Source organism: Orussus abietinus, unplaced genomic scaffold, assembly GCF_000612105.2.
Source record: "Orussus abietinus isolate OABI.00-Male unplaced genomic scaffold, Oabi_2.0 scaffold7, whole genome shotgun sequence".
NCBI classification, from domain to species: Eukaryota; Metazoa; Arthropoda; class Insecta; order Hymenoptera; family Orussidae; genus Orussus; species Orussus abietinus.
This window is the reverse complement of record NW_019394453.1, coordinates 364,273-382,634: the sequence shown is the minus strand read 5'-3', so window position 1 is coordinate 382,634 and position 18,362 is coordinate 364,273. Positions and strand designations below refer to the sequence as shown.

At 45.8% G+C, this 18,362-nt stretch overlaps 1 protein-coding gene across 1 annotated transcript in view; it reads left to right on the top strand.

The window, feature by feature from the left end:
* The window catches only part of LOC105704132 (agrin), a 389,846-nt gene that overhangs the window by 157,037 nt on the left and 214,447 nt on the right, over positions 1–18,362 (top strand). The window contains exon 2 of the mRNA XM_023432426.1: positions 6,567–6,602. Within this exon, the coding sequence (XP_023288194.1) occupies positions 6,567–6,602 (36 nt within the window). The remainder of the gene's footprint in view (positions 1–6,566; positions 6,603–18,362) is intronic.

Genomic DNA, 18,362 nt, shown 5'->3' with positions numbered 1-18,362 from the left:
ATTTCTGTTTAACTCAACAACTGATAACGATTCGATTATAAAATCAGGAAGGACAATTGAAACAATATTTAGAATGTCTGGGTACATCAAGGTCAAGAATAGCTCATATTTAAATGCTCACAAACCTATCATTTTATTTGTTTTTTAATAATATTTAATGAGTAGTGAAATCTTTCCATTTTCAAATCATATGCAGTTCTTAATTGTATAGATAACGTAGATACTATTGATACCCGGCATTAAGAGATGTATAACGGCGTCATCTTTTGTTATCGAAGGGGAGCATCCCTTAAAAAGTTCCTCCCACTATGTACTCCACCTTGAAGATACGAAGGCTAGAGACTTCTCTCAAAAATCGTGGAAAACATCCTCGACCTTCTCGACCTGGACGTTTTCGAGGATGCCCTGCAATCCTGGGAAAGGGTGGCATATCTCGACACCTTGTTAGCGTCGTTCGCGTCAAGTTATCGGCTCGAGTTTCCGGCGCCATTTCGAGCCTTTCCACCCCCTGACCACCCCATGAGCTTTCCCTCCTCCTCCAAAGACGGTGCAGCTGCAACTGGTCCTCTAAAAGACGGAGCGATCACGCGTGCCGCTAACGCGACCCCGCAAGCTCAGCTTTAATCTTCTCCTCTTCGTTCCCACCCCCCCGCGGAGCTTTTGAAACGGGCCGGCAATTTTCTCCCCGGTTTTCCGCGCCCGGCTTTTCCGCCTCATTTCGGCTCCGTTCGGCCGAGAGCCCGAATAAATCTGCATACCTTCGGGGCGAGCGCGAAGAATTCGTCGCCGGAATGATAACGAGGGTGATTACGAAATATGCGCTTTCCTATATATTCTAATTCTGATAAAACTCATTATTGACATTCCCCGCAGACCCTGGGATATTTTCCTCGAGGTCCTATTAACCCCAGGACGTGGGCCTGGGTTCCGTGGAAAGGGTATTCGGATCAGGGACTAGGGAAATTTAGGTGATTACGAAATCATAATTAATCCTAGGCACGAAATTCTATTCGGAGACCGTCAAACCGAGGTAATTGCAATTCTGGGCAGGACGGTATTAAATTATGCTCTGCTTGTTCATACCAGGCCGTATAATTGTTAAGCAGTCTTCCGGGTGCGGGGATTTGCAATTTCGGTAATCGACGTTCTGCTGGAATTTATCTTCGCGTTGAAAATCCAAAGTTCGCGTTATTTGTTCCTCCAGTTCTTTCTAGGGGGGTGGTCGAAGCTCGGTCCTGCGCTTTCGTTGTCGCCCCGCGAAATTGCATTTAAATGACAGTTAATTCTCTCCAATTAGTCCTTCCGATCGGTGTATATATTTCCCCCAGGACGCGGCAGTCGGCCGGAATCGAAGCGGACATTTCAATTAGTTCCGTCTATACGTATTCACCTATATAGGGAGAGAGAGAGCGAGGCGTCGTATTTTATCGATGTCGTACGTAATGGCTACTTACGTCGAAGTTACTCCACCGGAGTCTTCCGAGAACCACGTAATAGGATTCACGTGCAATTGCTCATTATACGCGAGGTGATCCTCGTAAAAAGGACGCCTTTGAAATCCTCCCCTGACGCGAATTTCCTTGCGCTTCTTTCCCGAAAGCCCTCCATCCCGCCCTGACATCTTTCCCCTCGTTTGTTAATAACGAGTGCGTCGGATGTTCTTTGAGACATGGGACCAATTTCATATCCATCAGCCCGGAAATAGGACACTTAATTGAAACCTATTATTTAAACAGTTACAGCCCTTATCCGAGTTTCCATGCTTGGAAAGCATGCGTAAAAAAAGTATGTTCTTGGCCTATTTCTATGAATACAAATATAGTGTTACGTCCCGCGTAACGCCTCCTGCACGTGCGTTCATAAATAAATAAATATATATATATAAAAATCCTGCACGTGCATCGGCTCGCGCATCGGACTGAGACCGGGAGGCCCATGTCGCTTACGAAAATAGTAAACCTGTCACTTTTTGTTTAGACTCAAGCAATTCGGGGCCACCCTGTTTCGGTCCCGCGACCCGCCGACCCTGGGAAATAGCGAGTAAGACAGCGGGGTCCCTACTTGAAGACTCATAAAGTCTAGGATAGGGAACAGGGACCCCCGCGATAACCGACACCACCCCTGCACGTGCGAGGCCATAAATTCGGCTCGAGTTTTAAACATTTACTCTTCAAAAAAAAAGGTAACGTCAAACTCCCTCTCCTAGCAACATTTTTCCTAAATTTCCCCACTCCAAGCCAATTCCTCCAACCAAAGGTCCCAAAATCCCACTCATCCCCCGAAATCCTGATTTTCCAATTCCTCTTCCAATTAGAGCCTTCCAAATCTCACTCTTATACATTTTGCCCATTTAACAATTTTTCCAACTCCCACCACCCCAAATTCCTCCAATAGGAATTTGACTTTTACCCTTACCCAGATTTTGGGGCCTCAAACGTCGGGGGTGGAAAACATATAAAACTAGCGTTCTAGCTGCGAGCACCAGAGTTTTTATTTTTCCAATTCAAAGCGATTTCTCTTTTCGACTACTCGAGTTACTGAACCTCGGTTCTCACTTAGTCCATTCGCGACCGTTTATTCGAGGATCCAGCTCCAAAGGAAATTTAAGGTATTTAGAAACACTCTCACACATACACACACACACGCACCTCTTACATTTGTAAACCCAAAAACTCCTTAAATAAAACCTTGTGAACCTAACGAAATCTCCCTCTTTTCTTTTCTTCCTCCCTTAAAATCCCAATAACGAAAAGGTCCGCATAGGATTTGCTGAGGGGCCCATAGATTTCTCTATTTCCTTTTCCTTTCCATTCCGATCATACTGAGGGCGCGGGGGCTAGGTCACGCCTCCCCTTCGGTATTTCGGATATCCCCATTTCAATTCCTCAATTTCTCAAATCCTCAATCGTAAGGAGGGCGCGGGTGCTAGGTCACGCACCCCCTTCCACATACGATAAAACCTATCCCCTTTTCCATTCCGATCATACTGAGGGCGCGGGGGCTAGGTCACGCCTCCCCTTCTGTATTTCGGATAAACTCTCCTATTTCTTTTTCCCTGTTGCGATTCCTCCCAGACGTAACAATAGAGATTCTATAACATGATATACAAATTTAATTAGTTAGTTTGACCCGTTAAGTAAATAATCATCGCAATTGCGAGCTCGAATCTCAGTTTCTTATTTTTCGAGGCAATGAAGGACTAACGCCTGATTTTTTTTCTGTAAACTTGGAGTTTCTCATTCTTCTTTTTCTCAAGGTTTCTCAGTTGATGAGGTTTAAGCACCCCCTTGTCTAGTGGAGGAGAGCAGTTCCGTGTCTAAGTACTCATACCGGGGGCAATCTTGCCTCCGCTTCCCTTATCATTAACGCGCGTGTCATTGCTCTTCGAGTTCATCGATGCGAGTGCAACTTCGATCTCGAAGGGTGTTATCAGAGAACTGTTCCTTGCGTGTCTCGCGAGGAGTGGCTGCATTGCACCCCTCGCAAGAAGTAGCTGCCATGCACCCCTAGTAAGGGTACGAGGGGTAGCTAACTTCAACCCCCCCCGAGAGGTAGCTACATTTCACCCCCACGAAGAGTCACATTACCCTCTCGTGCGAAGAATAACGATATTGCACCATTTGCAAAATGTAGCTACATCGCAACCCTCGCAAGAACAAGCTGCCCCAAATCTTTGCAAAACGTAGCTACGTTGCGTTCTCGGGAAGAATAGTTGCCTTGCACTCCTCACAAGTAGTAGCTTCCTTGCACCTTTAGTGAGGGGTAGTTACCTCGCACCCTTCGCGTAGTGTAGCTGCCTTGCACCCTTCGCGAGCACCCCCTGATGTAGCTACTAAGGGGACGCGACGTGGGCGAACTTTCACCCGGCAAAATTTCGCCCGGCCTGACGGGGTGTACACACCCCCGGAAACCTCTTCGGGAAAAGTTTCCTCATTTCTCGCGGCCGCCATAGCTCTCCCCCAGGATCTCCCCTAAAATATTGGGGGGATCAATCGGCCAACCCTAACCGGCCGCGCTTTTTTATGCCACTTCCTTGAACCCTGGAAGTAGCCATCGCTCTCGGCCACTAAGCACATCCCCTTGTTGTCCACTCCTTGCTGTTTACTCCCTCGGGTAACACCCTTCGGCATTCCCCTTACCCCTTATTTCATAATTTTCATGTACGTATCTCGACTGGGTGGTGATATCATTTTTCCCAACCCAATTTAATTCACTGAGTTTCTTCGAAGAAACCCTGCCTATTAACCCCTTCATCACTTTCAACTAAACGTGCACAGTCGTACGTACATTCACATAATAGTTATGTATTACCCACAATGATAAATCATTACCGAAAGGGATTTTTATGAAAAATCAACATCGTTTGAAAGATCTCGATTAAAATTTGAGAAAGCACATTTTTTTGTATGCAACTCCACCTGGTGGGTATTTTGTAAAAAAATCCCGATTCTTAATCACGGTACTTCTCGTGCACTTCATGCATCGGTCGGCAATTAAGCCGAGTCCCCACATACGGAGCTCATGGTCGAGGACGCGTGTCGTCCTTGCACATTCGATGCGTGCAACTGCATGCAGGTTCCACCTGTAGTGAAGTGAAACGATATCGGGGGTGATATCGCCCCATATAAGTCCCCATGGTGGCGATCCGCATACATATCGTTCCCTTGGCAGCGCCGAGTGGCCCAAAGTGCTGCACCCCGACACGACCCCTGCATGCAACTGCACACAACCCCACAAGGGGTGGTTGGGGGTGCCGTGCATGGGGGTTCGCGTGGACAGATTGCCGGGATTTTTCCCTCTTTTGGGGTGCACCCAGAACTCCAGGAAGTTTCCTTTCGCCGTCCCCGAACTGGTTTCCCATGCAAACGGCGGGCTTCGCCGTTCGGCTGAAAGAGAACGCCAACGGTCGGCCATATTTTTTTTTTCCAGACCGGAAGTCCGGAAGTCCCGAGCATTTCTGGGACTCCCTGCCTTTTAATTCGATTTTCTGTTAGTTACCGTAGATATTATTTCGTGGAAAAACACCTTGTGGGTAGAAACAAAGATAAGTTCATTACCTGATTATAATTTTAAAGAACAAATCATACCGGCGAAGTCATATGCATTTTTTTCATATTGAAGGGGACGCGAAAGTGGTATCTGAGGGGTTAATCGTTCATGAAACTTTTTTCCAAACTGGCTATACCGAATCGTCTCAAACTTTACAACATAAATATGAAGGCTATATGAAAGGTCTTGACAAATATGTAATTTTGATTTTTTGATAACTTGTTTACAGATATACTTAAAATGTTGTATAAGAATGAAATCTCATGAGTGTCAGGACCTTCCTTATGGCCTCCGTATTCACGATGTAAAGTTTGAAACGATTCGGTACTTAGTTCGGATAAAAGTTTCATGAACGATTTCACCTGAGATGCCGCTTTCACATCCCCTTAAAGGAAAAAAGTAATGAAATTGCGTGATTTTAGGTTAATGACAGGTTTAGGGCGTGTCGTGTAGAAATATAAAGTCTGGTCATTGGAAAATTGTACGTTTCTGCCTTCAGATGCTTGGGGTTGAATGTAGAATGTAGAATAAGGTGCATAAAAATGTGAAAAATTCGGAAAGGGGGGAATTGTTTATACGAGTACAGGGATCGGGGTGTGTACTAGGGGATGGCGTAATTAATCCGGGGTGTTGACAAGTCTGACCTCGGTGCACCCTCTCGTTCTTCGACCAATCTGCGGACTCGACAGCCCCAAATGACACCCTCTGCGGCCCTCTTGCAAACTTCACGCGGAAACTTGTAATTATTTTCCCCGGCGCCCCTGAAGCTCGAGGGGCACCGGCTGGAACCCCAGCTTCGTTGGAGCGATCCCAGGATGGGACAATCTAAAGTTTCCTGTCCTCGGTGGGTGTCCTCGTCCTCTTGCGATATTTTTCCCGCCTCTTGACATCTGGGGAATCCTTGTTCCTTGGCACCTCCCAGGACACCAGGGTTAGGCCGCAGGTGAACCGTCGAATAAGTAGAACACGTGGAGACGCTTCTGGATAACACGCATTTACATTGGAATATTTTACAGATTTTTGGTAATTGTAACGGAAGGATTTTTGCGTGTAGAAACAACGTGACGCCTATATGTACACGCATAAAAATATTCGATTGAATCATATAGACAAAGAAATATTTAACCGAAACACTTCAGTTGAAAGAAATGAATTTGGCCAAGTGATCCGAAATCCGGCTGACTCAACCCAAACGTTTTTTGAAATTAATTAGTCGCAGTAAATCAGATGATTTTGTTAAATGAACCAAATTTCTTTCTGCATGTAGATCGTTTAAAAATAGGTTTTAATTCTCACGCATGGGAATTTTTCATATCGTCGTAATTATGCACGTACCTTTCGTGACTACCTGCGGTGATAAGTATTTAAAAGGGCCAGGTTGTGGAGTGATAATGGCCCCGGCCATTATGCGACATTTAATTGTACGTCGCTCGCATGACTAACCGTTGACTTGTATCCCTGCCCCGCGGTAATTGGCTAATCGTATACAACACTAACACTCCCTTTTTCTATTTCAGACATGTCCTACAAGCCGCGGCATCCCGTCATCGAGGGTAAGTTTCATGTAAATGACAGAAGTATGCTTTTGACCCGACCCATTATCCTAATCGACCCCTGTGATAACTGATTACGGCACCCTCGTGATAGGTTATCGAACGAAAATACTCCATTACAATCGATCATCGAGAAGCTGGAACTCCATTTCGTGCATTGTCCTTCTGACATTCGTAAGCTTTTCCAAAGCTGCTGACTTTCTTACCAAAAATTGAGATGTCTCTCAATTATCCGGTATTTACTTAAAGTTACCAGGAGCTTTCAGAAGGGTTTTGCAGTCACTTTCAACCCTTCCGATTCGACTAGTTCATTCCCAATCGCGGAGCTTAATGCGTTCTCTCTGTATTCAGTTATCACGTAGGTCGCACACGCTTTCCGCGTGCGCTTTTCCGCTTTTTATCCGCCCCTCCCCTCTAAAGCTCGTATTTCCGCGAAGCGATCGCACTCCGGGGTGCGCTCGGAGCTTCGGCAGCTTTTGGGCCTGGGACGTATAACTCGATCCCGCGGAACTTGCAGCTTGCGCCTCTCACCCCCGGCCGCGTGCGAACAATCTCAAAGGGGGTGCAATCATGCGAGGTACGATCAGAGCTTGCATTCTATTTTTCCAGCCCCTAAGGTCACCTTTTCCCCGGTTTCCATGCTTTCCCCGATGCGGCGTGCTCGCATATAGTTGTGGGAGGGAGCTTTACGAGCTTGCGGGTTACCTTGTTACTGAAACAACCTGACTATCCGACCGAAAGGAATGCATACCGATATGGCATAAAAGAAATCCCATACGCGGTACATTTGCATCCGATGTACGAACAGGTGCACCGGTCCATACGAAATTTTTCAGAAATTCGAGAAACAAGTAAACCACAATTATGCAGAAAATTAAGGAAATTTGGTCCAGAATCAGTGGACACCGCGTTAATCCTTGGTTTAGCAGAAAAGTGGAACGGTATCATGTAAGGGATGATTTCCCACCCTAGGAATGGTCTTCCAGGGTTTCTTTCTCTCCCTCCCTCTTTTTTTAGGGGCTGCGATATCTGGGAACACTGGAAAAACATTTTCCTGGCTCTGAATATCCGAAGTGGCGCTGGAATTGCATTAAGGAGGGGGTTGAGAGAACTATACCGAGGGCTTCTTTTTTTTCTTGGGGGGTGTTCTCTTTTTTCTTAAACCGGAAGGTGGGCTTTACGAGATCTCGTCTCTGGACCGGCCACAAGTGGATCGCTTTCACTCGTAAAGATCTCGCCGGGGCGTGGGTGGGAGGAAGGGGGAGACTTGTAAACGGTATCCGAATTGGTCCATACGCGAGCATATTTCATGGCGGTTTTATTACCGGGGCCCGTTCTCGACGCGACTTGCAAGTTCCCGATAGGGAATTTATTTCTCGATCGTAAATTTTCCATCGCCAGTAGTAAAGCCGCGGCTATGGTCAGCCGCTCGGGCCGGCCTTAGTCGCGTTTCCTCCACTGGCTTCGGACTGACCAAAGGAAACCAACCCCTCGACCTGCGACTTTCTCTCGATCGGACGAATTCACGGCCCGCTTTCCGTTGCGAATGGATTCGACCACCCCAGATCGTCGGGAACCACCCTCGACTTATCCCGGAAAAGTCCCGGGGTTCCCGGGGGAGGACGCCGGGTGTCTCCTCGAGGGTCGCCGGAAACGAGGTGTAAAGTTACGATGGACCTCGATCGCAAATCTTTAAGTGGATATTTTATGCCTCTCGGAATAGAAATGGCCACCTCCTCCACCCCGAGGAAGAGCCACCCCCTCGGTTTTCGCGGGGAACGACTGAAATCGCGCCTATGAAATCCCTCTTTCGATTTCATGGCTACTCGCGGTTCCCTTAAAATCCTCGAATTCCCCAAAATCTCTATTTTAATATCATGTTACAGAAGGATTTATAAACTACTTTCATTTTCAACCTCACGACGAAGAGATTCAATTCTCAAGTTGTTTGGGCTAGCTGATCAACTTGTTTCTTTTAATAATCCCATTTTACCTTCGGTCCTATAGGCCCTTCTTAGGAATTCATACGAGGAAAAATCTTCTTACCAAATTGAATAAATGTCTATGACAACCAAATCTTTCAAGCGGGCCACTTGTCTACACACATTGGATAATTTGTAGATTTTGTGGCGATGAGTCCGTACACTGAGAAAATAAGTAAAATTCACTGAACCGAAGAAATATTTCTTTGAATAGTACCATCGAAATATTTCGTTAATTCAAGGAATAATTATTAGACTGAAATAAACTGAAAATAAGTTGTCAAAATTCTGAATCAATGTTCCATCCAATTTATTTGAGTTTGAGTTATTCGTTGAGTCAGTCATTCTTTGAATTAACGAAATATTTCTTTGGTACTGTATTCAAAGAAATATTTCTTTGGTACTGTATTCAAAGAAATATTTCTTTGGTTCAATGAAATTTGTTCTAAGTGTAGATATAATTTGTATGAACGCGGGTTAGGGGAACGAAGAGTGACACTCCGGGAGAACAGCCGAGCGTCTCGGCGCCCGGATCGGCGTCCATGTAATTACCGGCGCCCGATCGGTCGTCTGCACCGCGGCTTAATTACCTCGCGGTGGAAACGAGGTTAGACAAACAGAGGGAGAGAGGGAGGTCGATCTCGGTTTAGGAGGCACGATATTGCGATCGGACATATTTAGCCGAGGGCTGACCTCCCTTCCTTGCGAAATTAACGTCGGAGCTTCCTCCAATATGGCGCAGGTATCCTCCGGCAGGATTTTTTTGACCGACCGAAACGCGCTTTTAATTGGCGGAAGAGTCATTTAAATATCGGCGAAAAAGAACGACGTATCAATTGCGGAATTAAGCGAGGTATAATTAAAATCGCCACTCGGCCGAAGGTACGAGTCATCCGGGACGCTTTTCGCGATAAGAAGGATAATGCTTCCCAGTGATTCAATTACGGCGCCTTAATTAATGTTAATTACATAATAATAGCCGCTTGCTAGATAGATGGCTCAGATAACAGGAAATGGGCTCCTCGGGGGCAAGAACGATTCAGCTATCGCGTTTATACTGAGTTTGTCGGTGTTCATCAAATTGTTATCACCCCCGCGCTCCCGATTTCTGATACCACTGATATGGCACTACTACGTAGCGGCGGAAGTTGGCGACTTCGTGTTTTACTTTTCTGGCAAACATCATTTTCGATCCCGGTAACGTGTGTCGGGAATTTCCGTCCCGAGAAAAGTTTCTAGGTGTACCGATAACCATACCGGGCGTCATGTTGTAAATCTCGAATGGGAAATAATGTTTATTTTAAAACGTGCGTAAAATAGGAATGCTTATTTTTAATGGCTGATAATTGTAGTCAGTATTCGATTTTCTAACCGCATTGCGTGTTCTTTTTTCTTTTTTGCGGTATTTTTTTTCCTTTCCGTTTCATTTTCCGCAAAATGGCGCACCTCATTTGGACATTTCCTGCGCCAGGTGGTGGGATTGCTCGGAATAAAAATGGCGCATCAATCGAGAGTCCATTTCCATAATTAAAATTTGTCTCCCCGGTCTGGTCGCCTTGTCTCTCGCGTTACACTTGGTCGGCACCCCCGACCCCCGCAAAGAATTAATTAGTTTCCGGTGGCGCCGCATTAATTCTCGAAAGCCGAGCAACTAATTAATATTCGAAGCGCACCGCCGGTGCTAATCAAATCCTAATTAATCCTCGATCGGCGCGACCGATTCGGGCCCTGGTGTACAAACTGCCGTAATAATAGCGGCGCGTTTTAGGGACCACTTAGGATTCCCCTCATTTCCCCCGAAAAAGGGATAAGAAAATCCCTACCAATCGTTAAGTCGAGTGTAAGGCTCTTTTTTAATTATCCCCCGCTTCTTTATTACCGTTCGAAGTCGTTAACGAACAAATTTTGGGATTCCGTGGATTTCCATCGATTTTCGAGTTTTTTAGTCAGCCTGAAAGCGTTAGCAAGACTCTCCTCGATTATTTACAGCCCTTTGAACGATTGCGCCGGGCAAATTGAAAGCGATGGATAATTTTTTCAAAACCTTTTTACCGAATGCTAAGCGACTGTACATTTTCTCCACCCCCTCATAATCCACGGGCCGCAAGTCTCTGAAAGCGAAAGAAGGGGGCACTAAAAGCTCGGATCGTTTACGAGCATTAACCCGCTTAGTCGCACAGCCAGATGAAAAAGTACTTTATCGAGCCGCGCCATTCCACCTTTTTACCTTCTCCCGATGAGATTCACATTTCCAAATAACTGTTACGGGGAATGCGCCTGTCAGGAATGGCTCAAAGTGGAGGTAGCAATTTGCAGCTCAATCATTGCATCCCGCCGAATTTATTTCAATTTTTTCCGACACAACAGAACTCTTGAAAATAATTCTTTCGTGTCTTCGAGGATGTGTTTGTTCCCTATAATTTTATTTCAATTCTTTCCGACACAACAGAATTCTTGAAAATAATTCTTTCGTGTCTCCGAGGACGTGTTTGTTCCCTATAATTTTATTTCTTGTACACGCAGAAAAATATTTCTATAATAGAACAAAGTACTTTATCGAGCCGCGCCATTCCACCGTTTTACCTTCTTCTGATAAGATTCTCATTTCCAAATAACTGTTACGGGGAATGCGCCTGTCAGGAATGGCTCAAAATGTCGGTGACAATTTGCGGCTCAGTCATTGCATCCCGCCGAAATTTTTTCAATTCTTTCCGACACAACAGAATTCTTGAAAATAATTCTTTCGTGTCTTCGAGGACGTGTTTGTTCCCTCTAATTTTATTTCTCGTACACGCAGAAAAATATTTCTATAAAACCGTGCAACCGTAGAATATGGTTGTTAGATTGACAACCGAATATTTGGTTGACACGACACAATTCATTCGATAATAACTTTCGGCTGAATACGCGAAACATCGTGGTCAATCGCCCCAAATGTCAAAGCAATTTGGTAGATTTAAACTAAATGTTTGGTTTATTAACGGAGATATTTCCTAAAGCTAACAATTCGACCGAACATTTTGGTAGAGTCTGAAATGAACCACATGCTGTCAATCATACGATTTTATTAAATAGACTTAATTTTTTTCTCCGCGTACACGCAGAAGAACAATTCATGGTCAAAACAAGAAATTTCACTTGCTGCGACAAACGTGAACAGGAAAACTTTTGTCCGGAAACACTTTTGTTATATCGACAACAAAGAAATTATTACGTCACGGATTTTATTCATAGTTACAATATTTTCTTCTAACTACAATAAATATCGCTTATTCGTCTGAGTAGGCACGACAATATTTTCTGGCTGTTGCAACAAATTCATTTGTTGATTTTGCAAGCATTATTTCTAAAGAGAGCTCTCGAATGGTTACATCTACGATTCGATATAATTGGAAATATTTTTGTCATTGCTCTAATTGTATCTGCAGTAAGAGCGAAACTTTATCAGCAATGCTGTCCTTTGCTGAAAGTGCAGATGTTTCTGCAATAAGAGCGAAACTTTATCAGCAATGCTGTCCTTTGCTGAAAGTGCAGATCTCTTTTCCTCGGTTTAGTATATGTACATTGTATTGAAATTAATTTTGGCTTGTGGGATTTGCGGGAACACCTCCTCGCGCCTTCCGAGCCGAACTCGGGGGTGACGTTAATGACCCTCTGGAGTTAATTTTCATAATCGCCGACATGCGTGTCATCGACGTGCGTGATATTGACCGTCACGACGCGCCGGGTGGCACCGGTCACAAGTGAAACCGGCCGACGACCGGGTTTTCATCTGCTAAAAGGCCACTGACACTCTATTGTTATATTTCGGGGGTGGAGGGGAAGAGCCGCCATTGCGAAACGCCGGAGCGTTTTAGCCGCTCGATTTGCGCCGGTCAAAATGACGATGACGCACGTCCGACGTAGGAATTATCCGATGGGGCCGACGACAGCCAGGTGACACTTTCCCCCAGATCCGGGGCAGATTACTCCTATCGGAAGTTCGCGATAAAGCTGACGATTCGATCTTCGAATCGCAAACTCTGGCCAAAGGGCGGAGGAAGGTGTCCGCTGGAAATATTTGCTCATACAATTCGATAAAAAGAAGAAAAATATGTTAAATGGCCGTGAAAATAAAAATTAACATGACCAGATCAAAGGATAGGGGTTCTAATTCTCAAACTGATAACAATGGAGTTTTCCGTAGAGAATTTAATGGATATTTTTTCATTTAAGATATCTTCAAGTGAGCATATCTCGAGGTCGGGAAATAATTATATAAAATCCCTGGGTTAGTTGCAAAGGGAAGTGAATGCGGGAATTACCCTTTGGGGTTTTAGGAATATAAGGGTAGCGAATTTTGGCGAGTCAGAATATCCAAACTGGGTGCTCTCCATCGATTTCGTTGGTAATTCCGGAATGAGGTCGGGGGTTGGTCGTGGCCTGAAACCGAGCGTCGGTTTCCGGGGGTGTATCGAGAGGGCAAAGCAGGGATGCATCGGCGAATTCAGCCATTCGGTTAAAAATATGCTACGATAGGCTGCAGTTACTATAAATCGCTGCGTCCCCACGTTTCCCGCCGACGAAAAGGGAGCGGAACCGCGGCAGCGCTGGGACGAGGCGATGGGTGGTGGGTGGTGGGCGGTAGGTGACGGTGGGTGGGTGGCCGAGGTTCGATAAATTACAAAAAAGAATATAGTACGGCGAACTGGTGAGAGAAACCACGTGGTACGCCGCCCCTCAGGGAACGAGGGGCAGGGTGTAAATCGTCCGGCACTGACCAGCGGTCAACCCCCTCGACGACTTTCGAGAATTATCGAACTCCTCCCTCCCCTGACCCGAGGGGGTGGACCTTGAACTTCCCCTAGGACCTCTGAACGTGAGGAAGTCGAAGCTCCATTTTTCAAAGGGTTACAAACTGGAGGGAAACCGATCGAAAATGGCCGGGAAAACGCTTCCCAAGAGGGTGGCGTCAGAAATATTTAAAAGCGCCTCTTAAATTTCCCGCGCCGTCAGGGGTTGGTTTTCACTTCTTGTCGTTTTCTTCCCCCAGATTTTTCAATATTCACTTCCCCCCAGAGAAGATTAAATAGGTGGATGAGGGGCTCAATTATTAAAGAAAAATCAAAAGAGCTCTCCATCCTCCCCGGTGGAAAATCTTCCCTGCATTTAGGGGTGAGTTTGTACATGTGGCTCTTCACGGGGATCTTTCTCCTAAAATTCCTGGCTTCCGGTGTTACCGAAAGCTGACAAGAGGAGGAACGTGCGGTGGTCTAACTTTTTGTTTCCTCCCCCTCGTCCCCGTTGCAAGTCCCATCCTTTACGTGGAAGTGCATGCCTCGTGCGCAAGCATTGTGCTTCGGTCTCGTATATATAAAAGCTGTGAGGGGTGCCATGAGGTTGCGCTAAGAAATTGCCCCCAAAAAAGGAGCAAGTGAACCTGAGAACGAGTTCCTGCGTCTACCAATTTCTCTTTCCCATATTTTCCTCTCCCTCAGCCCCATCCCGGGTTAGCCTTATCCTTTATCTCGAGCTTTGTTTACCCCCTTCTTTTTCGGGATATCTTCTTAAGTGCGCCGTCTCCAAAGGTGTACAAAAGCCCCGACAAAGACCTCAGAGAGAACCCGAATTTTCTCGGATTTTCTACTTCGCCGGATAAATAAATCAGACTTTCTCAAATTTCCGAGCAGCTTAATCTACCGAAAATAAGAACACCCCAATTCCAGAGAAATTTCGAAAAATGGAGACGCGTATATTCAGCTGCGTTTATCGCCCTTTCTCCGATCACGATCCTAGAATGTCATACCTGGCAAATCCAGATATTCATAATTTTTCTCATTATCGACGTCGTGATAAAATTCTTACTATATTTTTTACTTGAAACTATACACTGTTAGCTATTTTCGCGACGAAGGAAACTATTGTCAGTGTCGGGATTCAGAGGTGAAGAGTTGATCGGTGGACAAAATTGTCTTAGGGCGATTAGGGTGTCAAAAGGGGAGAGGGTGAGCCAGGATAACCAGGAGAGAACGAAAGGGGACAATTACGGCAGACGTCCCATGGACGGACAATTGTCGCCCTTGTGCGACGAGTTCTCAGGGGGTAGCTTCCGATGGGGCGGGTTGCGGGAAAAGGCACAAAAGGAAGAAGCTCCCCGTAATGCCGCCCCTTACCTCGATAATCGATACTCCTTACAGTAGCTCTCTTCCTTGGAATATTGACACAGTAATAACGAGAGGGGGGCTATTTGGTAAACGGGGGTGCAGGGGAGAGAGAACGACTTATCGCGGAAACGCAGGGGGTGGGAAAACATTCAAAGAACCGTGGAACTACTTTCCACGTACTTCCCATACCGAGGCATTCTTCGGAAGTTCCCCCCCTATTTCGACAGAGTGACCGGATGCAAAATGCATCGAAAATTCCCTTAACTTTTCCCCCTTCTTCGCGAAAAGTCCCCCATAACCTCGGGTGATACTTCAATCTCTGTACGATCTAACAAGTGGTCGCGAAAAAACACCCAGGAATATCCAGATGAATTTCTTCGTCGCGTCGACCCATCCTCAAGCAACCCGAAGTGTCTTAAGCGAAACCACCCCCTGCGCGCCATTTTCTGATTCCGTGAAACTCCCTCCTGATAAGATAAACCGGGATAAAAAAGAAAATATTACCACTTATACCCGTACATTATTATTGAAAAAAAGATTCAATTATCATTTCCAACCAGTCTAAGTAGTTGATTTCGCACGATAACCGAAATTCCTGACCTAACCTAACCTAAAAAGGGAGGACTATTCGAGCGCCCTGGACGGGGGGTCGCGATGGAAAATCGGCGTGTGTATAAAAAACGGAATCGAAATCTCGGCTACCCCCCTCCTCCTCCCTCTTGGTGCCGATCGCGCAATTAGAAGTTTAATTCGGCTCGTAACGGCGTCGGGATAATCTAATCGAGAGTGCCGGGTCTCGACTTATCGATCAACGTCGTCGACTCACGCGAGCGGAAACAGACCGATTCCCATTAAAGTTCGCAGTGGCGTAAAGGCGTAATGGAGAGGGAGGGGGAGGGGCCTGAAAAGGGTAAAAAACGGGAAAAGTTGAGGTTAGGATCGTGGCAGGTACGACGCCAAGGATCGACGCCTCCTGGCCGACGCCGACGACGTCGCTATTGATTCCCGGAAACGGCTGGAAGCTCGAGCCGCGACAACGTCGTAAAGGCGCTAAGTCGGCGTTATGACCCTGATAAAGCCAAATAGATCGGCCAATAAAAATGGAGGTCGATGTCACCGCGACAGATTTACTCCGCGGAAAATCGCTCCGACAACGCGCCTCGGGAAAGGGCGGCCCACTTCTCTCGACACGAGTTTTCCGGTCGCTCTGGGACGATTAGGATTTTTCGAGGGAATTCGACGATGACGCAAAAAGGGAAAATCTTGCCCCGCTTTAATGGCGGAGTCTCTCCGTCCTTTAGGCATTTTTTAAGGGCTGTATTTTACACGATACCGAAAACAACTCGTCACTAAAAGAGAAGGTGTTGAAAAAATTTCTTTCATACGCAAGACTTATTCCATTAAATTTTCTTTGGATGGCGTTTCACTTTATTATCTGAATTTGTATGGACTGGCGATGATCATTAACAGAATTTCCTCCAAATAGATTGTATTTCATTGTAATCAATTAATTTCTCGAGAAATGTTATTTGATGAAACAGGTACTAAAGTTTGTAAGCCGCATATTCAAACCATGAAAGATAAGAGTAGGTTGCTAGGACATGTTTAATTTGACTGTGTCAGGTTACAGTAAACGTGAAAAAATTAAAAATATTTTTGATAGACGGTATATTACGTCCATAATGAATTTACATGATCAACGCGTTGACTTGCATGATTTATCAGACTCTGGCAACATAAGACGGTCTGTTTTGTGTTTCTTAAAAATCTGAGGATATATATGAGTTCAAAGCGGGAAATGCGAAACAGGGGCCCTTTAATTCTCACAATGATTAAACTGTACCAGTTAAGAGTTACAGTAATCATGAGAAATTAAAAATATTTCTGGCGAACGCTGCACACCTACATATTGAATTTACATGACCGGCACGGTCGACTCGCGTGATTTATCAGACTGAAGCAAGATAGGATGGTTTGTCTTGGTTGGTGTTTCCGAAAAATCTGGGGAGATATATGGGTCCAGAGCGGGAATCGCGAAACAGGGGCGCTTTAACTCTCGCAGTCGAGCGGTGTGACCGAGGCATGGTTCTCTCGAGAGCTCGTCGGGATTTACCGACCCACCCCCGGGTGTCGCGAGAAGGGCTGAATTCGGTCTGGCAGACCTAGATCATCCACCCCTTCGGGATGAGTCGCGAGGAAGTAAGGGTGGCTCCCGGCTCAGACCAGAACCCTCGAGGGCGAGTCTTCCAGGGGCGGCGAGGCCAATCGGAACGACTCTTCGAATTGGCTATGGCCAATCACTGCACCGCTTCCCTTGTCTCTTATCGCCACGTGAAGAGTGACATAAGTTAAAGGATAAGTCAAAAATAAAATTGCGAGGAGTAAGAGGAAGATTTTAATTTTTTGAACGCCCTTGGAATTGGCTACAGCCAATCGCAATAAATTAAAATTGCAACAAATGAAAATTGCGAAGGGCAAAATCTATGTCGAAATATTAGACAATTAGGTAGGTAAATCTTTAAGGCGATGTGACGTTTAGGCAGAAGCTTCGGATTTCTTGCCTTTTCAGAGGTCTCGTGACCATGGGAAGGGTGGTCGACAATAGGGCAATAAATTAAAATTGCAATAAATGAAAATTGCGAAAGGCAAAATCTATGTCGAAATATTAGACAATTAGGTAGGTAAATCTTTAAGGCGATGTGACGTTTAGGCAGAAGCTTCGGATTTCTTGCCTTTTCAGAGGTCTCGTGACCATGGGAAGGGTGGTCGACAATAGGGCTGGCGAATGTCTAGGAGCATTATGCATCGAGCAATCGTGACGGATCGGAAGGGCATGCCTAACCCTATAGTTCGCACTCTGTCACCCCGAAGTCTCCGGTTCATCCCCCATGCCGCGACACCTCGTCTACATGCCCGATTGCGACTCAATACCCGCGTTTCGGCCAGCCTGATATCACCTCGTATACCCAGCTATCTGACCGAACGTACCAGCAACAATGGCGCATTACGTCCGTTTAATCGATGATAAATCGCCCCGTGATATCGCGATCACGCACGATTTAAATCCGCCGCGATTACGGCAACTTGTGACCGACGGAATCCGCGAGGGCCAGGGATTCCGGATAGGAATTACTCCATTTTGTGGGAAATGTATTCCGTGTTCGACGATCCAAGAAATGCGACTGGACATGGATCAAAATTCGCGATCTCTCGAAAATGATCGCCGTCTAAAAACCAAGGAATAAATCAAAAGAGTATTGGCGGACTATTTTAAGGTAGACGCATTTCGCCGTGGAAATAATTTTCCCTCTTTTTTAAATGGAGCTTTCGCTCCAATTCCAAATTAGCCGGGGGATGATTAAAATGGCGCTCGGCAGAACCGGCGGATGAGTTTCGGCGACAGTCGGGACAGGACTTTTCGGACCAGGGATGGTATCGGTTGCAGTTAATTCCTCTAACCGACGTGGTAACGGTTACACGTCGATTGGCGCGATTAACTGCAATATATGGCCTTCCTGCAGCGATATACTGCAGTCCGAATAGGTATCTCGACACGCCTGGCAATAATGTTTCATTTTCCCTGACTAATGCGAGTAGACCCGACTAAAAGAAGCGCACGACCATCAGCGTAACAT